This window comes from Gopherus evgoodei, chromosome 6, assembly GCF_007399415.2.
Source record: "Gopherus evgoodei ecotype Sinaloan lineage chromosome 6, rGopEvg1_v1.p, whole genome shotgun sequence".
In the NCBI taxonomy this organism is placed as follows: domain Eukaryota; kingdom Metazoa; phylum Chordata; order Testudines; family Testudinidae; genus Gopherus; species Gopherus evgoodei.
The window spans coordinates 9,229,026-9,254,717 of record NC_044327.1 but is presented as its reverse complement, the minus strand read 5'-3'; the positions used below and the strand labels follow the sequence as shown (position 1 = coordinate 9,254,717).

At 47.4% G+C, this 25,692-nt stretch overlaps 1 protein-coding gene across 1 annotated transcript in view; it reads left to right on the top strand.

The window, feature by feature from the left end:
* Positions 1 to 25,304, top strand: part of CPLX1 (complexin 1) — a 203,186-nt gene extending 177,882 nt beyond the window's left edge. The window contains exon 4 of the mRNA XM_030567525.1: positions 20,335 to 25,304. Coding sequence (XP_030423385.1) covers positions 20,335 to 20,532 — 198 coding nt within the window. The 3' untranslated portion in view covers positions 20,533 to 25,304. The remainder of the gene's footprint in view (positions 1 to 20,334) is intronic.
* Positions 25,305 to 25,692: the final 388 nt, after the last annotated feature.

The following is a 25,692-nucleotide window of genomic DNA, read 5'->3' as shown; positions in this document are numbered from 1 at the left end:
TAGGGGAGCAATAGGCCTTGGCGACGTGGTAAGTTTTAAACAGCACAGGTCAAAAAAAATCAGGAAAATGTTCTCAAACTTTTGCAGTACATATGTCCCTTTTTCCTCAGAAAAAAATGTCAGAATTGGAAATGACCAGCTCTGTTACCAAAGTACATTTCACAGTTTGGAAAAAGCTGACAGTAAAAACACCTTTCTTCATTGCACAAGGTGCTCCCAAAACCCGCTGCTTGACCTCCTCTGTCCCAGCTCCATCATAGCTCCCGTTCCATTGGGATGCCCTGGGAAGATGTGCTTTGGGGTGAAAGCAGCAACTGATCAGAGCCTAGCAGCCATGGGGAGCCAGATGGCAACACTGCTCAGGACCTGCAGGGAAGTGGTAGTTCCAGAGACGTGCATGTTGCAGGTCCCACCATAGCGTTGTTGTTAGGAGGTTTCAGATACCCACTGCCTCATCTTCACTTTGGGGCTGGCCCCTGTTCCCTAGATCCCAACAGGATTGGACAATAAGCTCTTTGATTGCCCCCGTCCTGTCCTAAACCATTCATTTTAAAGGGCACATTTTCAGACTCAGTGCTGGAAGGCTGAGTAGGCTGCATCCTAAGACGCAAGGTCGCAAGTAGAAACTTCTTTGAACCTTTGCAGAAGTTCAGTTCAAGGGATGAATGGAGGTTCAGATCAGTTCTTGTCTTATTCAGACTAGCTCACCCATCCCTTATCTGAACAGAAGTGCCCTCTTCATGGGCTGCTTTTCATTATACATTTTCCTCTCTATTCTGTGCTGCTTCACCAGTATCCCTGCACTGAACTCACCACTGCACCCAAGTGCTCATCTTCCAATGCCTTGTTCTCCAGAGCATTGTCACAGGGCACTGCTCAGAGCTCTGACTTGAGGCTGCTCTCCTCCGACAATCAAACTTTACATAGTCTCCTGTGCTGATGAGTCAGCTGTCCTGTCCATCTCGCCTTTGTTCTAGTTTTCTAGCCTGTACTTTGTATGCGGCACAGGCCTATTTGTGCAGCTCTTGCAGCTATAATTGGTTTTAGAGGCAGTGTTCACATTTACAAAGGAGTCTTTTGTGGCAATAAACACTGAGACCTGAAAGGCTTTCCTTGGTGGCGCAGCAAAAGCCTGCAACAAAAGACTCCCTGCACTTATCGACAGCATCAATTTGGGCCATTAAAAGACAAATGATTTTGTGTACATATCTGAGTTTGAGGCACTTGGTTTACATTTTGTTTTATAGCTGAAGAACATCTAGCCACAATATTAGTGACTCGAATGGACGGAAAGCATGTAATTTAGGAATGCCTAGGATACACACTGGTCTGGGTCTGCCGCACTGCAGGCTTGTGTGGTTAGTTTAGGCTCACTAAATCCTGCCCATGGAGGAATATTAACTTGTCGGAGGGGGAAATACAGGGTTCCTGCTATGGTGATGGCAGCTATATGATGACCTGGCTCGTTGTGGTAATGCAGGCAGGGGTGTATGCGAGCACTGCTTTAAGAGCAGCAGCACCTATTCCAGTATAGCTTGTACTCTGCACTGTAGTACAGCTGTGTGGCTTGAGCATTGGACTGGAATTCAGGCGATGTGAGTTCTATTCTTGGCTCTGCCAGTGACTTTGGGCACCTCAGTTTCTCCATCTGTGAAAGGGGGAGAGTGATACTGTCCTACTTTGTGATCTCCTGAGGAAAAGCACCAAAGAAGAGTTAGGGGCGAGGGTGATTATTTTATGGCTCAGGGCCTGGCTTTAACAAAATCCCAAGGTGTTATTTGTATAAAGAAAATAGACACCAGCCCCGGACAAACAAAAGAAGCTCCCGCCCACCTGCCCTGAGAACAGAGGGCACCCGTGCATTGCAGAGTCAAAGCCTGCCCACCAGGAAGGCCCAGGCCCTAAACAGTTACAGTTAGTTTTACTACTAACTGTCATTAGCTCACCTGCTGTGGTGGCCTACAGGGATAGAAAGGCCTGTCCACCACAGCAGTCACACCTTCGAGCAGGGGAGCACGGGCAGACATAGTAGCCAGACCTTCCTCAAAAGAGCCCCCTCCGCCCTGAGGTATTCCAGAGGGCAGAGGCTCCATAGGCCCTCTTTTGCCGAGTGTATCCATGCAATATAGGCAGCAGATTACCCTCCCCATGGTCCACCTGCTTCAATATTTTGAATGTTAACTCTCCAAGGCAGGGACTGTCTCTCACTGTATCTGTACAGCCCCTAGCACGTGGGGGCCATGTAACAACCTGAACCCTAGATCCAGTCATACTGCACATAATAATAATAACCCTATCTCCAACAATGGCCAGCTCCAACTGCTTCCAGCGAAGGTGAGAGAAACCCCCAATAGGTAAATGTGGGGCAATCTGCCCCGCCCCACGAGGGGTCAATCTCCTGCTAACCCCTAATAGTTAGAGATTAGTTTAAGACCTACATGGGGTTTTAGTAATTTTGAAAATAACTCCTTGGTCATTTCAAGTACAAGCAGTGCCCTTGAAATCACACTCTCTCTAGCATACGTAAGGGCTAGGTATTGGTTGCATTATATAAAGATGATGCGCACTACAAAGGAGATGAGTATCAGCATGTCCATTATACAGATGGGGAAACTGAGGCATAGGGAGGCACCATGACTTGCCTTAGGTCACCCAGCAGGCCAGTGGTTGAGCTGGGAATAGAACCATTGTCTCCCAGTCCAGTGCTCTATCCCTTAGGCTATACTGCCTCCCAGTTTGGTGCAAGTTGGTGCATTTGTAGGTCTTTATTATTCGGTAATTCACCCCACAAAGGCTCTGTGGACCAAACTTTGTCATACCAAAAGCTTTTTAAATACCTTCTGGTCCTACGAGGCACGACAGGGCCCCTTTCAGACTGCAGTTATCTTTCATTTTACTAGCTCAAGTTATTCAAGATGCAACCACAACTGCTCTTGCACAGAGACCTTCATTCAACGATTTCCAAGTGCTTTGCAAACGTTAAATGAATTCAGCCCCCTTTCCCGCTGTAAATCACCTCCTGCTGTCAGAGCACAGAGCGGCGAAGTGACTGCTCCAAGCTCATACAATGAATCAGGATAGCACCCAGGTGCCTTGTGCCCCACCCTCTCTTTCGACAACCGGCCCATTCTCTCACTTCTTTGGGGCCTAGTGGGTCAGGTACTGAACTGGGAGTCAGGTGACCAGCATGCTCTTCCTGTTTATGGTCTTCTGGGTGATCTTGGGCAGGTAAGTTCATCTCCCTGTGCCTCAGTTTCCCTCTCTGTAAAACGAGGAATGATCCTGATCTCCTTTGTAAAGTGCTTTGAGCTCTACCGATGAAAGGCTGGGGATTATTGTTGTTTAAAGGCTGTGACAGATAAATATACGTGCAGTATGATCTCACTGAATTCACTTTGCTCCTGGAAGCTTTATTCTTCTGTCCCATTTCTTCCTTGCTCTTTTAATGGGATTTAAAAGCATTTTTTGCATTTTGGAGTGAGGTTCAATTCAAAGGGTTGAAAATAATTGATTAATCACCTTTGATTTCACTGAGTCTTAACTCAGCCCCATGGTCTCTTCAGACGTATTATCGGGCAGAGTGTTGTAATGAGAGGATGCACACAAGGGGGAATGGTACAGTTTGATTGTATTCAACAAAATCCCAAGAGCGACCTAGAAAACCGAACTCTCCTCACAACAAGTACTAGATAATCACCGAGCTCACCTCACCGGAGCTTTTAGCAAAGCTGGATTCTGCCTCGCTGCCCGGACTGCAAAACCGATGTGGGAAAACTGGAAGAGGCAACTGAAAAATGTATAAATAAATGGAACCTTTGGATGAGCCTAACACACTGTCAAAATATGTGTCCAGTAATCACTTCCATTTAAGGAAGCTATTCAAGACAGACTTCCTTTATGAGACGTGCCGCAAAGCAACACTTTGGGCTTCCTTGCAATGGCATCATATTGACCCGATGCTCCATTGGAATGTGCGTCCATGAACATTCCGAGTCCCCGTCTACCCGAAAACATTCTATGCCATCCAGATTGCACCACACCTGGAAAAAAACAGATGCAAGCATGATATCTGGCTCCACTATCCAAGGGGAAGGTCATCCTGGGGGGCCGGGTTCCCTCCAGCTTTGCCCCCAGGAGTTCAGAGAGCTCGTGGTGTTATGATCCACTCAGGGGCAGCTCTAGCTTTTTTGCCGCCCCAAGCACGGCAGCCAGGCAGCCTTCGGCAGCTTGCCTGCGGGAGGTCCACGGTCCCGTGGATTCAGTGGGTTGCCTGCAGGAGGTCCATCTGTCCCACGGCTTCAGCGTACCCACTGCCAAATTGCCGCTGAATCCGTGGGACGAGCGGACCTCCCGCAGGCAAGCCACTGAAGGCTGCCTGACTGCCGCCCTTGCAGGGACTGGCAGACTGCCCCCCCCCCGGCTTCCCACCCCAGGCACACGCTTGGAGCGCTGGTGCCTGGAGCCGCTGCTGGATCCACTGGTCCTTGGAGATCAGACCCAGCATCTTCAACAAGAAAAGCCCTGGCCTCTGCCACATGAGCTGGATGAATGCTCTGATAGTTACCAGTCGGCAATAGATTTTAGAGTCACCGAGACCATCACTAGAGCAAGATGTGATCGCATTCAATAGGGCCCTCCTGTTGCTTCTGCCAGTGCTGCTCTACCACGCTCACAGAGGATACAAGGCCCACTGGGACTTGCATTGGGGCCAGTGTAACTCCCACATATGGGCTGCAGAGGAGAGGGGAAGGTACTACACCCCCTTACCTGGGAATCACAGTAACAGTGATGTCTGCTTTACGTCAGGTCAGCTGCTGCTTCTGAAAGCTTCCTTCCTTGGCTGGCTGCTGCGAGATGCTCATCTCTCCCCAGTTGCTGCTTTAACATGTCGATAAGCTCATCTTCATGCTTAGCTGGCCCCCTTCCTATCTCTTTGGCTGACAGGTCTGTTTTGAAACTCAGGGGAGTCCACAACCTCATTATATTTCTTCTCCTTTAGAGAGCCAGGGAAGAGCAGGCTCCCCACCCCAGTTAGATCATAAGAGAGCAGAGGGCTTGGGGAAGAACACAATGACAAAGTCAGTGGGTCTCTGGCATCCTTCCCAAGCATTCAGTTGACAAACTGCATCATTTTGGTGAGCAGGACGTGTGCTTCAGTTTGAGAAGAGTCTTCAATGATTGTGAACGTATCTACAGAGAAGGAAGGATGATCTTGTGGATAAGGCACTGGACAGGTCCAACTCTGCCACTGGTTTCCTGTGTGATCTCAGGCAGGTCACTTTATCTCATGGGTCTCAGTTCCTCCTCTGTAAAATGGGAATAATACCCTACCTTGCAGGAATGTTTCTTATGTGAGGTGCTTAGCATCCATAATGAAGGTGGCAATGTCTGAACATAGGCTGAAGAGGGAGCAGCCTCTGTGGTAGTGGATCTCAACTAGGAAAGTGAATTTGGGCTAGAGAGGGACTTAATGTCTTCTGGGCAATAATATCACTTCATAGAATCATAGAAATGTAGGGCTGGAAGGGACCTCGAGAAGTCATCTAATCCAGCCCCCTGTGCTGAGGCAGGAGCAAGGGAACCTAGATCATTCCTGACAGGTGTTTGTCCAACCTGTTCATAAGAATCTCTGATTATCAGGATTCCACAACCTCCCTTGGAAGCCTGTTCCAGAGCTAAACTACCTGTATAGTTAGGTTACATGCTAGGAAAATCTTTCTAAATGTCCTTTGCTGCAGATTAAGCCCATAATTTCTTGTCCTACCTTCAGTGGACATGAAGAACAATTGATCACAGTCCTCTTTATAACAACCTTAACATATCTGAAGACTTCCTACGATGCCTTTTCATTTCACTCTCCTACTGTGGCCATATGTACTGTGCTCTGTCACTTTTTCATAGTGGGTACTACATTCAAAGTACTTTGAGCACTTTTATCAAATATACAGTACAGCATAGACTTGTAATGTGAAGATCAACTGCACCTACTTGAAAACAAATGTAACACGCCAGAGACAGAACACACTTCAAACCTTTTTTAATTCATCATTAGCGGGTCCCTAGAAATTCTGAAGGACCCATACAGGGAGAGTTTAAATAATTCAGGTGTCAATCGCTGACCTCCAGAAGAATTAGCCACTTGGAATTTAGCTTCTGAATGTCACTTGACTTTGATTTATGGTTTGTGAAGATTCTTGTGATCAGTGCGGCAATCCTCAGAATTGCGTGTCCAACCAGCACAAATTCAGCAACACAGAGCAGTAACAGTCCCTGAGCCTCTCAAGCTGCAGATGAGCCCCTCGTCTTCTCTGAGGGGACAGACAGGTGTTCTCGTTTGCTGGCTGACGGCATCAATGTCACGCATCACTTGGGACTATCGGCTCCTCCCAGCACTGAGCCAAGAACATCCACATGGGGCCTTTCTTATAACATGGCCAGACATGTGCTGCTGGGTTAGGAGCACTCCAGAGCTACTGCAATAATTGAGAAGATAATGGATGAGACTGTGAAAAGGAAAATAGAGCTCTTCACACCTGGCAAGCAGGGTCTAGCAAAGCAGATGACTGTGCCTAATGGAGCATCCTGGGTGCTTATAATAAATTGGACAGCTCTAATTTGTTCTGGCTGTACTGGGAGGAGGCAGGTATATTTGGGGTTGATGCCTTGAGCCTGGTGTGTGTGTGTCTGTGTAGCTCCAGGACTTTGCACCATTTGCATATATAAAGAATTGGATGCAAATTGTTGCACTGCTTGGTGAAGCAAATCAGTTCCCCCTTCCCACCCAGGAATAAATGTTCTGTGCAACAAGATACAACATCGCTGGTCCTGGGGCGGAACCTGGATACTCTTAAGTATCAGTGATCGGGAGGCAGAATTGAGTGTGTATGAAAACCAGTAGGAAAAGGGATTCTAACTTCCAGTGCCGGTGCCTCCCATCTCTTATAATTGCGTCTTCTCCCTTCCCTTCAGCTTGTGTCCATTACTTTTAAGGAGTCATTTGGCTCATCCATTATGTCTTTCATTCTCTCGCTCTGGCCATCTCTCTTGCTGTCTGTTTTATTTCGAAGCCCCAACAGCAAGGACACGTCACAATCCCTGCTCTTCAGAAATAATTAGTTCCTACCACTGAATGGGCCTGCAGCGATTTCCGCTCCCCCAAAATAGCTTTGTAATTGTTAAAGCACCAGACACCATTTTCTGTACTCTGCAGAAGTGCTGTGGAGAGTGGCCGGGCTTGCTGATCCCCATGGCCCCATACTTGTGCCTTGGTCCTGCTCTAAGTAGCAATCTTTGTTATTTGTGTTTCAGGAGCTAGCAGAGGCCCCAGGCAGGTACTAGGATATCATTGTGCTAGGGGCTGTACATATATCTAAAAAACCCCACAGTCTGTGCCTCAGAGAGCTTACTGTCTCAGAACCAGCGGCTTGGTCCTACTCCCAACATAGTATTGTCATAAGTCAAATCTGGTCCCAGCGCACAGCCTAGAAAACTTGAAGGCAGACCTGATCCACTGCCAACTCGACAGGTGGGGCACACCGACTATTCCAAGACACTGAACAGCAATTCAATAAGTAAATTTTAGACGTTAGTTTTCAAAAGCCTGGATTTTCTGAACATTGTTCAATTTCCTTTCTCATTTCTGGTGCCTGTTGAGTCTGCCAGCACCTGGGCTGATCCTCCGACTGAAAAACGTGAGCTATGAAAGAGTCATTTTCAACCTTCACAGAGAGAAGCACTTGTTCCCTAGCTGAAAACTCAAGGTGGCCTGGACTTTGTCGATGATTTTTTTTTTCTCTGAAAAAACCAGTTCATCAAACCTGAAACTGTGGGAAACATCGGTTTTGATGAGTCTTGTGTCAGGCAGGGGTGGTAGATCCAGGATGGAATTTCTGGTGAAAGAGTGTGTGAGACTAGGATACCCAATAGCCCGGGGTGAAGGATCTATCCTGGGGTATGTGAAACCCAGATTCAGGTACCCCCTCTGACTGGTTTGCAGCAGAGATTTGAACCTGGGTCTCTCTCTGAGGTATATCTACCCAGCAGTTGAGAGGAGTCATTGCCTGGAAGGAAGACAGACATGAGCTAGCACCTAGAAATAGCTCATGCTAGCTGCCTGAGTAGGTGACCATGGGGTCGGGTGGAACTGTACTTGAGGGGGTGGGGCTAACAGACCCTCAAAGACATTTCCAGTGGTGTTCCTGCAGTGCTGGTAATGGAGCCCTATGAGCTGGAAAGCCAGTTCATTGGAATAATAACCCACAGGCAGTACTTGGCTTAATACCAGGGCTTTGTTCTCAGATCCCCTTTGAATGATTCAGTCAGTCACTCTGGGCCTGATCCAAAGCCCTTTGGTGCCTGTTTACGCCTTCACAAGGCACCATCTGATGGACTGTGGACCACACTGCTGAGGAAGTGATGATTCTCCATCTCCTGAGGTCTTCTGTTCCAAGCTGGCTGCCTTTCTGGAAGAGAGGCTTCAGTCACACGCAAGTAATTGGGCTCCGTACAGGAGGAACTTGATGGAATTCTCTGGGCTTTGTTATACGAGATGTCAGACTGGATGATTTAATGGTCCCTGCTGGATTTAAAGTCTATGAATCTATGAATTGAGCAAGCACTTACACACGCCTGACATAATGAGCATGCACAGTCCCATTGACTTCAACCTCACGTACTGAACATTAAACATGTGCTAACGTACCTTGCAGAACTGGGCTCTGTACTGATTCCAGTAGTGACATGGAAATCCATGGCATTCATCGATGACATACAGATCTGAGCACGTTTTTTAAAGCCTTCATAGTGAAACAACAGTAATAATTTCCCTAAAGCAAAACAAACAGGCGTTTGGCACCTTGATTGGTGAGTTAAGGACACGATTATGCTTCCATACAAGGCAGTGGAACAACTCCCAATGACTTCCATGGGGTAGGATTGGACCTGAGAGCTGTGCTACTGGCTAACAGTCCGTCCAGCTCCTCCTAACCCTAATTAGCACCCGGGCTGCTCTCATTTCTCCCGAGCTGTCTGACATAGCTCTAGATCACTGCCTGCTTGTAGCAGCGGGGTCATCCCATGAAAAGGTTCTGTAACCCTGGGGATAATTAGGATGTAAAATTACAAGGGGTTTTCGGAACAGGAGCAAAAAATAGACACTGAGCGAAAGAACCAGTTCACCTTAATGTCAAACTATGCGGAAGAACAGGGAGCCGCTAAGACACAGCTGCAAACTAGCCGTGAATTAAGAGAAGCTTAGAAATATGCACGTGCAAGTGATCGGGGCGTAACACACTCTGAAAAATGCAAGCCTGAGCAAAGTGCACTGGAGAATCAAGCACGGGTGTCTGCCATGGATGTGCTCTGAAATGCTGGCAAAGCAAGACACAACCACCTAGGGGAGAGGGGGAAGGAATGCCCAGAACATCTGCCCTTGATTTTTCTTTCAGTGCCTGGCAGTGCATGTATCCTGCTTCTAAATCTTATCGTGGCGGAATGAACAGACTGGCTGGCAGTTACTTATAGGTTCACTGTTAGACGTCTTCTAGGGGGAAGTGGTGAGCCAGATTCCACCCCTCTTTTCTCACGCTGAATACCAGCACACGGCGTAAATAGTGCCACTGACTGAGCGGGATCAGGAAGGGGCTCCAAGCTCGGACGTATTCAGTGTAGACAGGGAAATCCCCACCCCGATTGCTGATGAACAGGTCTCATTGCTAGTTCCCTAGGCCTTCCCAGGGTGCTATGCATTTTGCAGAGGTGTATGAAACCAGGCCCCTGCCCCGAAGAGCATGTTACACCCCACAGGGCCAGAGCATGGGCTAGTACAGGGGTGGCCGAACTTTTTGGCCTGAGGGCTGCATCAGGTTTCATAAATTGTATGGAGCGCCGGTTAGGGGAGGGGGTCATGGCCCGGCCCTCACCTCCTATCTGCCCCCCTCGGACTCCTGCTCTATCCAACCCGTCCTGTTCCCTGATGGGCCCCGCCAGGATCCCTGCCCATTCAACCACTCCTTCTCTCTGTCCCTGACTGCCCCTGGAATCCCTGCCCCTGACTGCCCCCTGCCACCCCATCCAACCCCCCCTCCTTCCTGACTGCCTCCCCCAGACCCCTGTCCCCATTCAACCCCCTGTTTTCCCCCCAGCCGCCCCAACCCCTGTCCACAAACCTGCCCTGTGACCACCCCGCTGAACTCCCCTGCCCTAAGTCCAACCTCCCCGCTCCCTTACCGCGCTGCCTGGAGCACCAGTGGCTGGCGGTGCTGGAGCCGGGCCACGCTGCGGCCACCGCCACCACACAGCACAAAGACTGGGTCAGGTCGCGGCTCTGCAGCTGCACTGGCCCAGGAGCTCACAGCCCAGCCGCCCAGAGCATTGCGCCAGCATCGGAGCGAGCTGAGGCTGCGGGGGAGGGGGACCATCCCCAGCCAGGAGCTCAAGGGCCAGGCAGGACGGTCCTGGCCCGCGGGCCATAGTTTGCCCGCGCTGGTCTAGTAGCTCGGGCCCGGAGCTGTGAGTCCAGTTCCTAGCTCTGCTGCTGACCTGCTGGGTGAAGCTGAGCCAGTTGCTTCACCTTTGTGTTGGGCCTCTGGCTGGCTTGTCTGTTTCGACTGCAAGCCCTTTGGGCCGAGGCTTGTCCCCGAGTGTGCCAGGGACAGGCAGCTCCGCTTCAGCTGGGCTCGCTACATACTACTGTAATACAAATACAAACTGGCCATGGGCAGGGACGTTGGGCAGGGGGGGACCAAGACCACCCCCCGCCCATCTCCCCGCCCCCCAGGGTGCACCGCCCAGGGCAGGTGGAGGGTCCAGGTCTCCCCACAGCAGCCCGGGCTCCCTCGGCTGCTCGTACCACAGCCCAGCTTCTGGCCAGGGCAGGGGGCAGGGCTTTGGGGAAAGGGGAGGAACAGGGGGCAGGGCCCCGTGGCGAGTGGGGGGTAAAACCCACCTCAGCCTCTCCTCACGAAGAGGCTGGTGCTGCTTGCAGGGGCTGTGCTTTGCGATGGGGTGGTGATCACGTTATCAGCTCCCCCGTCTCTAAGCCCAGCCCCTGTTGCTCCACGCCTGCCCAGGGTTACTGCACCCATGTTAAAAAGTGTGTGGGCATGGCCCCGCTGTCTCCCCTGGGTCTCCAGGGTCTCTTTGTGCTCAGGGCCCCAGTAAATCTGAATCTGCCTCGGGGCTGGATGGCAACCATTAAACCCTTCCAACATAAGAATGTTGGGAGCAAACAGGGACACACAGAGCCCCTGGCATGCAGGGGTAGGAGGGGAACCCAGGACTGGGGGGGACACAGAGCCCCTGGCATGCAGGGGTAGGAGGGGAACCCGGGGTTGGAGGGGACACAGAGCCCCTGGCATGCAGGAGTAGGAGGGGAACCTGGGGGTAGGGGGGACACAGAGCCCCTGGCATGCAGGAGTAAGAGGGAAACCCGGGGTTGGGGGGACACAGAGCCCCTGGCATGCAGGGGTAGGAGGGGAACCCGGGGGGGGGGACACAGAGCCCCTGGCATGCAGGGGTAGGAGGAGAACCCGGGGTTGGAGGGGACACAGAGCCCCTGGCATGCAGGGGTAGGAGGGGAACCCGGGGGGGGGGACACAGAGCCCCTGGCATGCAGGAGTAGGAGGGGAACCTGGGGGTAGGGGGGACACAGACATCCTCACATGTGGTGAAGGGGAAGTAGGGGGCACACAGAGCCCCTAGAAGGATGGGATGGAGGGGAAACTGGGCGGGGGGGGGTACACAAAGCCCCTGGCATGAAGGGGTAGGAGGGGAACCCAGGGGGGACACACAGACATCCTCACATGTGGTGGAGGGGAAGTAGGGGGCACACAGAGTCCCTAGAAGGAGGGGATGGAGGGGAAACTGGGCTGGGAGGGTACATAAAGCCCCTGGCATGCAGGAGTAGGAGGGGAACCCAACAGGGGAGGGACACAGACATCCTCACATGTGGTGGAGGAGAAGTAGGGGACACACAGAGCCCCTGACATGGAGGGGAACCCAGGGGGGATACACAGACCTCCTGGCATGTGGTGGAGGGGAAGTAGGGGGCACACAGAGCCCCTGGCATGGAGGGGAACCCAGCGGGGATACACAGACCTCCTGGCATGTGGTGGAGGGGAAGTAGGGGGCACACAGAGCCCCTGGCATGGAGGGGAACCCAGGGGGGATACACAGACCTCCTGGCATGTGGTGGAGGGGAAGTAGGGGGCACACAGAGCCCCTGGTATGGAGAGTGGGAAGGGAACCCTGTGGGGGGGGGGCACACAGAGCCCCTGGCATGTGGTGGAGGGGAAGTAGAGGGCACACAGAGCCCCTACCAGAAGGGCAGGGTGAGAGGAGTTGCAGGGAGATGAGTGGAGGGATGCAAGGAGACATTGGTCTACATACAATGAGCTCAGCCACCAGCAGCTCTGCACCTTGCAGGCTCCTAGTGGTAAGTTCTGCTCCCGTATCACTCAGTTGCCAAGCTCGCCTAAGGCACAAAGCAGCTGTAAATGGAAGGACAGATAGAAGAGACAGGAGGGGATGAGATCCAAAACTCCCCCCCTCGCCAAACAACCTCCTGTCCCTTTTTCCATCTTTTCTAGTATTTTATGTCCTGTCTCTTTTGCACTCTGACTGCTTTGCTCTTGAGCTGTGCATGCCCAACCGACCATCTGGCCTTGGAGCACATTTTCCAGGCAGACCAGGTTCTGCCTGGCTTTTTTCTACCATTAATAAACATAATCAACATGGGAACGACTCAGCACAGAAATCTACAGGGCTGCATGAAATGAAAACTCAAACGTAGGGAAACGTTTTTGTGCTGTGCCGAGGGAGCCATTGAAAGTCGAATAATTCCCAGTGTGCTGTGCTAAATATATACCCCATTATGTTATCTAAAAATCCTTTCTCTACCTTCCTTTCTCCATTCAACCCACCACACTGCCAAGACAGCCAGGGTCTGTTTAGTTTGGCAGCCCGTCCGGAGTGATTTGGGATGACCACTTGTGAATCCTTTTAATGTGCTGACCTCATCAACCCTCAGCAGAGCCAGACATTAAATGGATCCGTTTAGGTACTGTATTCTTAGCTCTGCCACAGTAAAATGTATCACCAATATTTTTCCGTATTATTTCTCTCCCCCTCTGACTTGTCTGAGTTTCATTATGGAGTTAAATTAATGAATACAAACAAAATAGCAAAAACCAACCAAACAGACCCATACTGTTCAGCTAAGGAAATCTTTCATATTTGGGTTAAGCGATAACAGACCAGATCCTTAAGCTGGTATCACCCAGTGCCATAAATTGAGTGATACTGGTTCATGCCAGCTGGGAATCTGTCCCATTGACCTCAATGGAGCAACATCAATTTCCTTGCCAATTAACACCAGCTGGAGAACTCACCCACCGAAGGGACATTTGTATTTTTGGCTGCTGGTTCCTCTTAGATGGTCTGTGGCTACATGGCAAGTTACTGTGTGTCTGCTTTGAGCAGGGGATTGGACTAGATGACTTCCTCAGGTCTCTTCCAACCCCAATATCTATGATTCTATGTAGCAAGCCAGGGCGTGACTCTACAGCTACCCTGCTACAGTGCAGCGAAAGTCCAGTATTAACCAAGCCTCCCTCTGGAACTTTCACTGCTCAGTAGCTGAGTCCAAGTGGGACGTTACCGCGGCAAACCGGGTGCTGTAGATTCACAGCCTGGCTTGCCGTGGAGTAACTTGAGAGAAATTGCAGAGAGAAATATTTTTAGTGTGTTACCTTCTGTTTTGCAAGGACCCCAGATTATAGTTTAGGTGAAAGCAAAATAATTAACTGCCAAAAAAAAGTTGAAATAGTTTGAAATGGTTACAGAGCAAAATGGTCATTATTCTTTAATCATGACGGGAGTTGGCATGGATATTTCCGGAGATCACCAAATTAATATATTAACTCATTGAATCTGAGCATATTTAGCAGTTTTCCCCAGTCAGGCCCCACAATGTTTATTTTAATTTTGTTACCTGTCAAGTAAATTGCACAGGATGACAGCAGCTGATTCTGAGACAAGCTTATATAAGAAACAAACAAGTGGAATGTCAAGCAGACCTTTCCGAATCTATATAATTGGTTCCTTGTTCCAGGACCATCACAGAGTATAGTTTAAATGGAAAGGTGCCTGATGAGCATTCAAATCATTTTGCAACTGAAGCGAAACTGACATATTTTTCAGTACCTGCGGAAGCTGTTATTCACCTGGGGAAGCTATGTCAATTTCACTAGTGGCAAAACCAAATTTTTAGCTCTTGTAAGCATCGCTTTTTCACTTCCCCCTCCCCTCTAATGTGCGTGTTTTGGTGCACATGGAACGACAGGTCAGCGCTGCAGCCCAGCTGCCACTGTCAATTTGTTTCAATTTGAACAGTGCCCATGCGGTCTCCAGAATTCGTAATTGCGACAGGAAGATCTTCGCAGGAGTAGCGGTCACACTGGTTTTGCTTTTGCTGCCAATCTAAAGCCCCTCATAAATACAATTAAACAGAAAACGCCATCCACGATCTTTTCAGAACATGCTTTTTCATGTTTTCTGCTTTTTTTTTAAAAAAAGAGCAATTTTTTGTTCTCTTTTGGTTTTGTGGGAACGAAGGTGAATGGGGAATAACAGACTGGGCTGAGTAAGGAGAGATGACACATCTGTACATGGGGATAATAGTACCGACCTCCTTTTGGAAAGCACTTTGAGATCTGCTGGTGGAAAGCTCTGTATAAGAGCTAGGTTGTGTGTGGGGGGATGGTATGGGGGTCCAGACAGTGCACCTATGGAATGGATAGTCCAGGGCTAAGCATGTGGAAGGAATTCTTTGACTGACCATTCAGCCCTGACTAGAGGCATGTAGTCTCTTGTTGTCCTTCTCAGTAGCCCTAATCCTGATTCATTGCCCAAGGTCCTGTATTAACAAAGCACTTACATGTGCTTTATTCCCACTGAAGCCAGTGGGACCAACCCATGTGCCTACAGTTATGCACATGCTTAAATTCTTTGCTGACTTCAGACTGAAGTGCATAATGACCACATCAGGTTTCATGAGGCAATGCTTCCATTCCTGCAGCCAGGCACATATGCTTGCCTGGTCTAGCTCGCACGCCTTATGCTATGCTGCCTGACACATGCAGCATGTTACAGTCCAATCAGAGCAGAGTTGCATGGCAATGGCTCATGGCTCTCCCTCGGCCCCGAGACTCTGTCGCCCAGCTTGTGGACGCTTTGTGGATAATTGCATGCCCGCTTCTGGGGAAGAACAGACAAAAATGTATGGGCAGTGACATCCAGGACTCCCAGCTCTACAGTGCTGTAAACGAGCCAGTCCCCATCTCACTCTACTGACTGAACTTGCAACGTAAGTGGTGAAAAACCTTCCTGTTGGCCCTCTGCACAGGGTGAATTCCACCCTCCGTGTAGTACATGATTGAAACGGTGCAGCTGTTGTGGCATGTAGAAAGATATCTGCTTTTTCAGGCTACTGCACTCTGAAAGAGAAAAGCATTTGAGAGTTATCAAAAGGCATACTTAGAATCTCTGCATTTTCCTTGCATTGTCACAGAGCCACAAAGTCTCCGATGACCACTGCAGAATAGAGAAATCAGGAATAACACAGTGGGCGGAACCAGTTTGCCCACTCGGCACTCTGGTGTAACCAAAGAATGAGAGAGAGATTTCAGTCGAAAAGCATGTATAGGGATGTGCATATTTGATGGAGATTACCTAACATTTGTCAGCTAACTGAACTACACGGAGTAGCCCATGGAGAGAAATGCACAGAAAAATGTCTCATGCTGTATTATTATTTAGTGTGGCTGGTAGAAAAGTAATATGTTGAAACCATTTAAATGCAAGGGGAATCATTCAGCAGATGACAGCCGTAAGAGAAGCAATTCTCTACTGCTATTCTAGAGAACTGGAGTATGGTATCATTAGTCTTGCAGGGAAGTGAAACCATCACTCCCATAACAGAGCCCAGTTCTACCACCACAGAACCCAGGTCAGCATGATGTCTCACTTTAATCATGTGATTAATCAGACTACTCACTTATTTACAGTGAAGCCCATGCTTAAGTACCTTCCTGAATCAGGCCTACAATGTGACTTTGTTGGCTAAAGCTGTGTTTCATCACGGGCTACAGTAGGTCACTCCCATGAGTCCAGTCTCTCATTTAAGTATTGCAGGGTTGGGCCCTGATTGAACTGGGCTGGAAATGGTTTTCCCAGCCCCTGACATTTTCGAGATGTCAGGAAAAAAAAAATCCAATCCGAACTTGGGATGAAAAGTTGAAAGCTCAAAATTTCCATTGACTAAAAATCTGGAGGGGGGGCGGGAATATTGGTTTGTGTCAAGCAAAACATTTACTTTGATTTCCACCCTTTATTTATTTATATACGCAGCTTAAATTTCTAAAGACAGTTTTCTGGAAGAGGAAGGCCAGAATTGTCTTGTGTTGAAAATATCAAAATGTTTTGAAAGTTTTTGGTTTAAAAAAAAAAACAACTTTCAAGTTGAAATTTGCATCCTGGCTGAACCTTTGCCATGAAAGCTTCAGTTTCCATGAACTGGCATTTTTGACAAAAAAATGTTTTGTCGAAAACTTCCCAACTAGTTCTAACCCTGAGTCATATGGGTAGACGGCCATATATGGTTTATTTCTTTTTCTTGCTGACACTTCACTATAGCCAATACTATGTCTCCTCCAAAGCTGTGATATTTCTGTGCAGTGCCTCGCACCCATTAAAGCAGCAGTCTGCAGTTCCAAGCGTCCCCTTAATTTGTGCTGACTGAGAAGGTGACAGAATTAAACCACATGATGGTTACCAGACTAGTCATCAACATGGAAAGGAAGGCTTGTTAAAAATAAAACGCACGGATTCCAGAAAGTGATGCTTGATGTCAATAGGAGACGCAGGTGCTCCGCACCTTGGAAAATCAGGCTCATGGAGGTAGGAGAAAGTTATTCCTTTAGCTCAAGTAGTAGAGGTTTGTGGTGGTCATCTGAAAGGCTGGTGTTCCAGCCCTGTTGCTGTGCCATGGTGACAGGTGATATAATTTTGTTGTTGTTTTGCTGGCTTTCCCCCCAGTTTTCTGTATTTAAGAATGATGTATTTGAGGCACACAGTGGGAAAATATCCTTAAAAACAAGTTTTATAGTGGAAAAAACATCATAATCCATCTGCTACGGAGTGACATGCAACAAAACACACTGTGGTCATTTATCACACACTCCAGGCTCTTCCATCATAACTTCACAGGTTAGAAGTTTGAACCTCCATCTATCATGTGGGGAGAATCCTACTTCCCTTCCTTTGGAAAGCACATTGAGATACAAAGAAACGTATCATTGTTTTCCATTTAAATTCTTCTCCTTCGGCTGGCAAGGCAAAGCCTGTGGATGCAGTGCACTGTGGGATAAGTAGTGACATGTGTCTGTCATTGGCTAGGAGTAAGAGTCAATTTAAAGCAACATCACTGCCTTTCTTGAGTGCAAAAATTGGAGTCTTTTCCTCTGTAATGCCCCACTAATGGAAATTCCTTCTGCATCCCATCTTTTGGCTCATGAAAATAGTAAAATGCTGCCATTGGCCCCTCACCTAACTAAGGAATAATTTGTCTTACATAACCTTTCCATGAAATGTCATTGGATTTGAATGGAGGGTATTCGAGTGCTGCCTAGCATCAAATGGAGGTAAAGTAATGAGACAAATATCCCCGACACACACATAAAACGGGACTGGCATTTGCAATTAATGGGACTTTAAGGAAAGCGTTCCTTTAATCTCCCATATTAATTGTGAGAATCTGTCCCTCTGAAACTTAATGGGGAGGGGGAGGGATGGCAGGAAAACTTTTCTTCAATAGAAAATGTTTCGGAGTTTCTTGCTGAGACCTGCCACACTTTGGTGTCAGAGAGTTTGAGAGAGAAAGGCAATGAATTGTTGGCATTACAACAAATTATGCCAGCTTTATGTAATGGGAGAAATAAAAAGAGCAAATCACGAAAAGTGCATCTGCAGCGTGCCTATTCAACAGCACAGTACTAATGATACCAGGAAAATACCGAGCACTTTGTGCCACTCTAATCCTTTGATCTCTTTGAAATTCCATGTAATTTTCTTTTCAGAAACACTTATTCTTGCAAAGTGTTTTGCTGGCCTTTACAAAGGTTCAGGCTAGTTAGTCTCTCTGTGAATCTGCTGTATTAAATTTAATCTTAATTCCATTCAGGGCTTTAATTAGAATGTGGGCAAGATGGAAGGAAGGAATATGGACGCATTCAGAGCAGGCAGACAGGTCATTCCATAGAAAATCTAACCTACCCCTAGACTCCTCTTCATCAATTCAGCTAAATTGAAATGAAGGTGAGCCTACAAGAGCGGCTTAAGGGTATTTTGGATGCTGTAGGTTCGTACATAACTGTCAGAGCTGAAGTGCTTTTTCTAATATCCCCGTGAGCTCAAAGCAACTTCTTCTGGAAGTAACAGGAACCTCTGAAAATACCCTGAAAAGTGTAATGGCCATCGGGGAATTGGGAGTGATGATAAAGAAATTTTTCCTTGAGGTGGGTCAAACCCAGATCTTGGAAGCCAAGACCTGTCCAATCTTATGCCTGTTTCTGAAACACCTGGTTCTGACCACTGTCATAGACAGGATATTGTGCTAGCTGGATCCCTGGTCTGACCCAGTCTGGCAGGTCTTACCTTTCTCTGGTGAATGCTGCTGTTTAAATATAGAACCCTAGAATAAAATTCTGTTACTCATGTAGAGTCTCGGCTTCCTGACTTTAATTCTCAGGGAGAGCAGCAAATCTCCACTCCACTTGCAGGCTTGAGAATGTTTCTGTTCAAACAGTAATGAGTCAGATTCGTTCACAGGAGTACAGAAGCTTGCTGTGCCTACAGAGGCTGCAGCTCAGAAGAAGGTATGTTTTGAGCTCAAAGGTCTAATTCCTATCTAAATGATAAGGAAGAGGCGAGATACAGGGCCACATTAGTCTGCTAAACTCACCCCTCTGCTTTCATGGATTGTTGTTGGCTGCTAATCATTTTTTCCTCCGCAGTGCTATTACCACCTGGCCCCAGGATAGAAAATGAAGGCCTGGTTTACACTTAAAATTGAGGTTGGCATAGCTACTTGGTCACAGGTGTGAAAAATCCACACCCCTTGACACTGTAGCTTGCTGATCTAACCCCAGTGTAGGTCAACAGAAGAATGCTTCCGTCAACCTAGCAACCATCGCTCAGGGAGGTGGTGTTCCTGCACTGACATAAAAATAATTTCAATCAATGAAGGCTGTGTCTACACAATGGGATTATGCTGGCATAGCTCCAGCCCTGTAGTGATGCCGGTGTATTCCCTGTAGTGTAGACATACCAAAGTCTTGTGCTGCGTTGAGTCCTCCTCAATTGTGCATCGTGTTGGCCTAACTCTGCTCCCGGGGTAAAGTGCCCCTTGACTTCGCAGGTTCAGTGTTAGGGTTTGTCTACCCAGGGACACTCAGGGCTTGTCTTCGGATACCGTCAACACAGTGCTGTCTACATAGGGAGGCTAGGTCAGTATAACTACATTGCTATTGAGTGTGGATTTTTCACCGCCCTGAGCAATGTCATTATACATGTTTGCAGTGTAGACCTGGTCTCAGAAAAGTTAATCCAGTTTGACTAAAGGTGTGAATTTGAAGTGCCTTAGTTCACCTGCATTAACCCCTGTATGGATGCTCTTTTGAATTCAAGTTTCCTGAATTTGGTTTAGCTTAATTCACTTTCAAAGCGAATTAAGCTAAACTATATTCAGGCCACTGTAAATACTGAACAGGGGCATCCACCCAGGCATTTAATGTGGTTTAACTAATCCATTTTAAAAGTGAATTCAGATTAATTTTCCTGAGTGCCTCCATGTAGACACACTCTTAGGCTAACACTGAGCGCTATGGATAATGCCACCTAAACGTTTTAAAGTTTAAGAAATGCAAGTTTGTATTGTCCTGGTGAGGGACATAATCATTAGAGTAATGGGCAGTGCTTAGGAGGGGCTACTTTCAACAGGATATCTCTGCTTCCTGGGTAGGGAACAGAAGGCTGCTAACCATTATGCAGATATTGCAGCAGTCAGAAGCACAGTTTTATTTTCATTGGCACCTCAGGTTTCTACAGCAGGGCTGAACTGACATTTGGAAGCAGGCTCCTATTTAAAGGTTCATGATTATTTAACGCCATGCGCTGCGGTGAGCCGGGAGCCTTGTCAGAGCAAATGTCAATGTTTGACGGACCCCCTCCGCCACTCTGTTCGCTGGATGTCTGACAGTGTGTTCTTTCCCCCTGCAGTACGGGATAAAGAAGAAGGAAGAAAGAGAAGCTGAGGCCCAGGCCGCGCTGGAAGCCAATGCCGAGGGGAGTCTGACCCGTCCAAAGAAGGCCATACCCCCCGGCTGTGGGGATGAGGAAGAGGAGGAAGAGGAGAGTATTCTAGACACGGTCATCAAATATCTACCTGGCCCTCTTCAAGACATGTTCAAGAAGTAACGGCTGCAGCCTGTTGGACTGTCATGAACAGTAAAGCAATGGATTTCTCCAATGAGAATTTACAATCTTGCCACACATCACACAACCCCACCCTCTTCCCCCACTCTACCCCCCCGACCTCTCCCCTGCCCCCTGAGATTCCATCCATTCCTATTTTGTACATAGTCGCATCCAGTAGACGCCTCTGAATGGGTGTAAGGATTAACGAGCTGCAGTCTACACAACTTTTATTATAAGCCATAGTACTATGTATGTTAAATAAGGCAACTGTACATTAAACAGCAAAGAAAAAGCCTCATGTTTGTTTCCATCCAAAGCAGGAGGAATGGTCACGAACAGGGAGCAGTGGCTTCTTTTATTTTCCTTAATTATTATTATAATTTTTAATATGATCGTTGATCAAGCCACCCTGGCTGTTCATTGTTGGGTACATCTCTTGTAGCAAGGGATGCCTCCATCTCCCATGGAAACAGACCTTTTCCGTTTTATTCCATAACCCTCATAAATAAGAGATCATTTGAAAAGTGAACCATGTGCAGCTCCTGTCTCCAACACCGTTCTCAGAGCTGCGGAAGAGCTGAGCCTTCTGCACCAGGTGTTCATGGTAGAAACCAACCGCCTCAGAATCTAAGCAAGAGTCTTGTTACTTTGGGAATAGCCATACAATGAATAGCATGACCAGTGTGTAGTGTGGACGATGCTGTCTTTAAATCTAGGCCAGACTGGTTCGCTAGTGTTGTAGTACTGGACGTCCCAACCCAGGAGCCTTAGAAGCCCACCACTGAGTGGAGTGGATACTTAGATTCCCCAACGTTCCTCTTTCGGCAAAGATTCCCCAGTGGCATATTCAATCCTGCCATTGCCAGCTGTGTTTCCAGGAATAGCATTCCAGCTCCAGCAAATGCTCTGTTCCCGCAGGTGGCATCAGAGAGGGGTGGGCTTCTGGTCAGAGAGCAGGCCCAGGAGGCAGGAACTGCTTCTGAGTTCTAGTCTTGATTCTGACTCTGATTCCATCTGTGACCTTGAACAAGTCACTTTACCTCTCTGTCCCAGTCCCCGCATCTATACACTGGAGATAATAATACTTACCTATCTCACAGGGATGTTGTGAGGGTCAATCGGTGAAAGCTTGTACAGGAGCTAAGTATTATTATAACATTGAGTGGCATCATTGGGTACTTGCACATTTACCTGGTGGTGGGAAGGTGGGACCAGGACTCTCCTACCGTCGCATTTCAAACCTTCTCAGATTCAGATGGATTTAGAATGTCTCCCAACCTGATGGTGTCAGATAACACATTGTCCCCAGATGCTGCTGCCTTGCTCCCGCAGTGAATATATGTGTACAGTCTTATTTGTCACACCGTTATTCATCACTTCATCTGGTCTGTTGTTTGTAGAGCTGACCTTCAGTTCTGGGACTCTTTCAGCTCAGCGTCACTGTAGATGTCTGGAGCTTCTGGTCAGCATCACGTCTTGGTCTCACGAGAAAAGAAACTGTCTCAGGAGACTTCTAACAAGCTGATTATTTGCCTGGCAGAATTACACTGCCACATGCCCTGTGCTAGCTCAGGCTTGGAAAACAAATGGTTACTCATTATTTCCAACATATTTGCAAGTAAATAGCCACTTAGCATGGATGACAGAGGGAAAAATATCCCATAGATGCAGATTTAGTAGGAGGCATAATTCAGCTCTGTGTGCCTGCTGCCGACTGGTGTGAGAACGAGACATTTATATTTGCTACTATAAAACCGATTGTTGAGTTAAGTACGCCTGGGATTGCCAGTGTAGAATATCCTGTTCATCTACTGCCAAATTGTAGGACCAGTGCAATTTCCAGCTGGGGTTAGTGGATGCATTGCTGTTGACTTCCGTGGAAGTGTACCTGCTTAGTCCCAGTGAGTCTGGGTTTTGCTTTGAATACCCATTCTGAATTTTGTTTTTTCCTGAGTTCGATAAAATCTTTGGGTCAGAGTCTCCGCTGGTGTAGACAGACCACACTTCCCTGCACTGAGCAGTGCTATAACCATTGAGCACCAGCAGAGAACTTGGTCCTTGCATTCCATAGATAGCATCAGAGCGATTCCATTGGCTTCAGTGAGACTATTTGTGTGCTTAAAGCTGGGCATATGCTTAAGCATCTTTCTGAATTGGGCTCCTAATTAGATTCTTACATGAGCCAGGCAGGAGCAATCTGTGCTGGATTTAAGCAGAGGAGGTGGAATAAGGCTGTACATGCTGTCCCTTTAGCATCACCTATAGAATCACACATACCAACTGCAACAGACTGCCTGCAGGCTGTACACTCCCTGTCACTTATGGACCAGTGTAATGAGCATGCTCCAAACCCCTAGTGCATGCTGAAGGACTTGTGCTTTCCTTCGCAGTCCGTGTCCAGAGAATTCACTAGTGTAGGGATGGGATTTAGAAAACTACCCCATGAAAGTTGTGTGCTGGATGCTGAGAGCTGCAAGTCAGCCTCCCAAGGGCAAAAGCAGACTGTTGTGACATCTTAAGATAGCATTGGCATTGGTTGGCCGCGCTTTCACTAAAGAGAGATGAATTTCTCCCCTAAGACTTCAGTCGCCGACATTGTTTCTTATCTTTGTGCCTAGATTTGAGATCGGAGCAGCCGTCAGTGATCTGTCATTTCCTAATGAAAGCGCTCAGCTCTCCGTTTCCAGAGCCCATTTGTTTCCTTTTAAAGTATAAAAGTCATTCCTCATCCTTAAAGCCACTCTCACCCCAGCAGCCTGCAAAAACTACTGTAGGTTCCACAAGTAAGTGGACATTGCTCAGTCTGCTCCTGCTTTACTCACCACTCGTCCTTTGGCCATCAGCAGCGATTTCCTTTCCTCTCCATGCGAGCTCCAGTCCCGAGACACAAGCAGAGCCTGCTGTCTTGCCTTTTCTTTTCTCTTCTCTTGTTGTTCTATATCGGGTTTTTCAGGGTCTGTCTTGTGGAGACAAAATACATCGTTCTGTCCAGCTGTAGGTGACTTTACAAGTCTTTGGTTTAACCAAATGGGTCAGAGTGGTTGAGCCATTCACTTATTGGTTCCTGGAGTAGCTAATACAGGAGCCTGTGCGGCATGGTCTCACAGATCACGAGCAAGTGTTGCTGCTCCTGGAGAGACAAGTGGGTTTGTTTTTTAAAAGTTCCACTCCCCTCTTCCATTTGTCCTTCTAGGAGACTGAAATTGCACAAAAATATGGGGCCTGTGTAGTCTTTCCATCAGATCCACCAGGCTTGGCCTCAAGATCATAAAGCAGAATTGGGAGAGCCGTTTGTCTGGCATAATTCACAAGGTCTATTATTCATGCCATCTGAACCATTGTAGGGTTTCCCAGCTCGTCCCAGCTGTAGCCAATATCCCTCTCACTTGAGCTCCCAATGTATGATCTAGTCCTTCTGCCATTAAACTCAACAGGAGTTTGCCATTGACCATGGACTTCAGGGGGAGCAGGTCTCAGCCCCCAGTTTTTTATTGTCATTCGTTCAGTAAAGAAACCCGATGGATAGGATACTCTGCCTGTGAATTACATATAGGTCAGTCCCTATGGGGAGAAAGGCAGCATGCGCTGACAAGATTTGCCTCCAATTACTTTTTGGACCTTGACTAAGTTATGGGCCAGCTCAGAGGGTTTCTCCAGCTCCAAAGTGCCTCAGCAACTTGGAATGAAGTTGAAATGGGCACTTCCCCCATCCCGAATTGGACAATCATCACTCCCAACCCCTTCAGCTAACTTGCATTGTGCATGAACGTGAGGAGCACTGTAAAAACGCCACACGCTCAGCGCTCAGTCAGCTGTCAAAGCACTTAAACAAGACCAAAGAGAAACATGGTTCATTGTTTGGATTCTGAATATCTCTTTGTCTTTCCATGCCATCGTTTTATTTGCATCACCAATACGTTCAATCTCAGGAAAATGAGGTCTTCTGTTTGTGATTGGTTTTTATTTGCACAGAAAGGTAGGCGGCCATATATTCTTATTTTAGCCGTTCTTTCTCCTCCATAACTCCAGGGCCTTTCTGTTTAATAAAAAAAATCAAGAGGTCTCCACTTTGTGGAGGGCAACTAATTTAGTTTAACATTGCCCTTCATGGACTTACATCTATCTTTAGAGAAAGCCATATGAAATCAGACTGCAATATTAATTATGAATGCTACTCTGTGTTAAAAAAAAAAAAGAACAGATCATGTGCTAAATCACTCTGGCGTTTCTCCCATCTATGTTTTCTAGTATTGTACGTTAGCCTAGTTTCTCCCCAGCCCTTCCCTTTGTCAAAGAAAGACCACGCCAATGCTGCTGACCGCAACTTTTTGACAAGCTTACCGCACTAGTATAACTGTTGTTTCCAATCAACTGTTGTGACCTGAATGTAATGTCCTATGTATCTGAAATGTGTCTGTATCTGTTTTACTCTGTTACCAAGATAATGTTTTTCATGTGCTGAGTCTTAAAATGTTTCAGTAACTGTCCTCTAAAAAAGAAAAAATGCTTGTTTTCATACACACACACACACACACACACGCATACACGCACAAAGGCGAAACTCTAACTAGGTGGTGCATTTTTCTAACAGAAATGCCCCCAGTTGTCTCCAAGATGCATGCAGTACCTTCCAAGCAGCCAGATGATGATTTAAAGTAGAGACTTTGTGAATGTAAATTTCATTTGTAATTTGCCTGCTACCTTTTTCTGCATGACATGGATAAGTGATATGATGTTCTTTTAAAATGGAATCACAGCCAATAAAAAAAATAAAGTGATTTCATACCTTTTTGTAATACTTTCATATACATCTCTACCATGCGAACTGGGCAGAGAAATCGGCTAGTACATTTGCAAGTAAATGGTAGTGGAGTAATTTAGAAGTGTGAGCCTGCACATGCCAGAAAAATAACAGTAGCATGTTATTTTTTTTTCACTTGTCCAAACTTCACCAGGACAATGTTACCCCCATGGGTAATTAACCATTAGTTATACCAGGTCTATGTTATGTTAGTTAGTTTTCCTTAGGAAAAACAGAAAAGACATCCTATAAAATATGGAGGCTTAAACCTATGAAGTTTAGCAGATTTGAAGCTTAAACCAGGGAAAAGATGAGCTACTTTGGAATTTCATTGCCTGTATCAGGCAAATCCAGTTCTC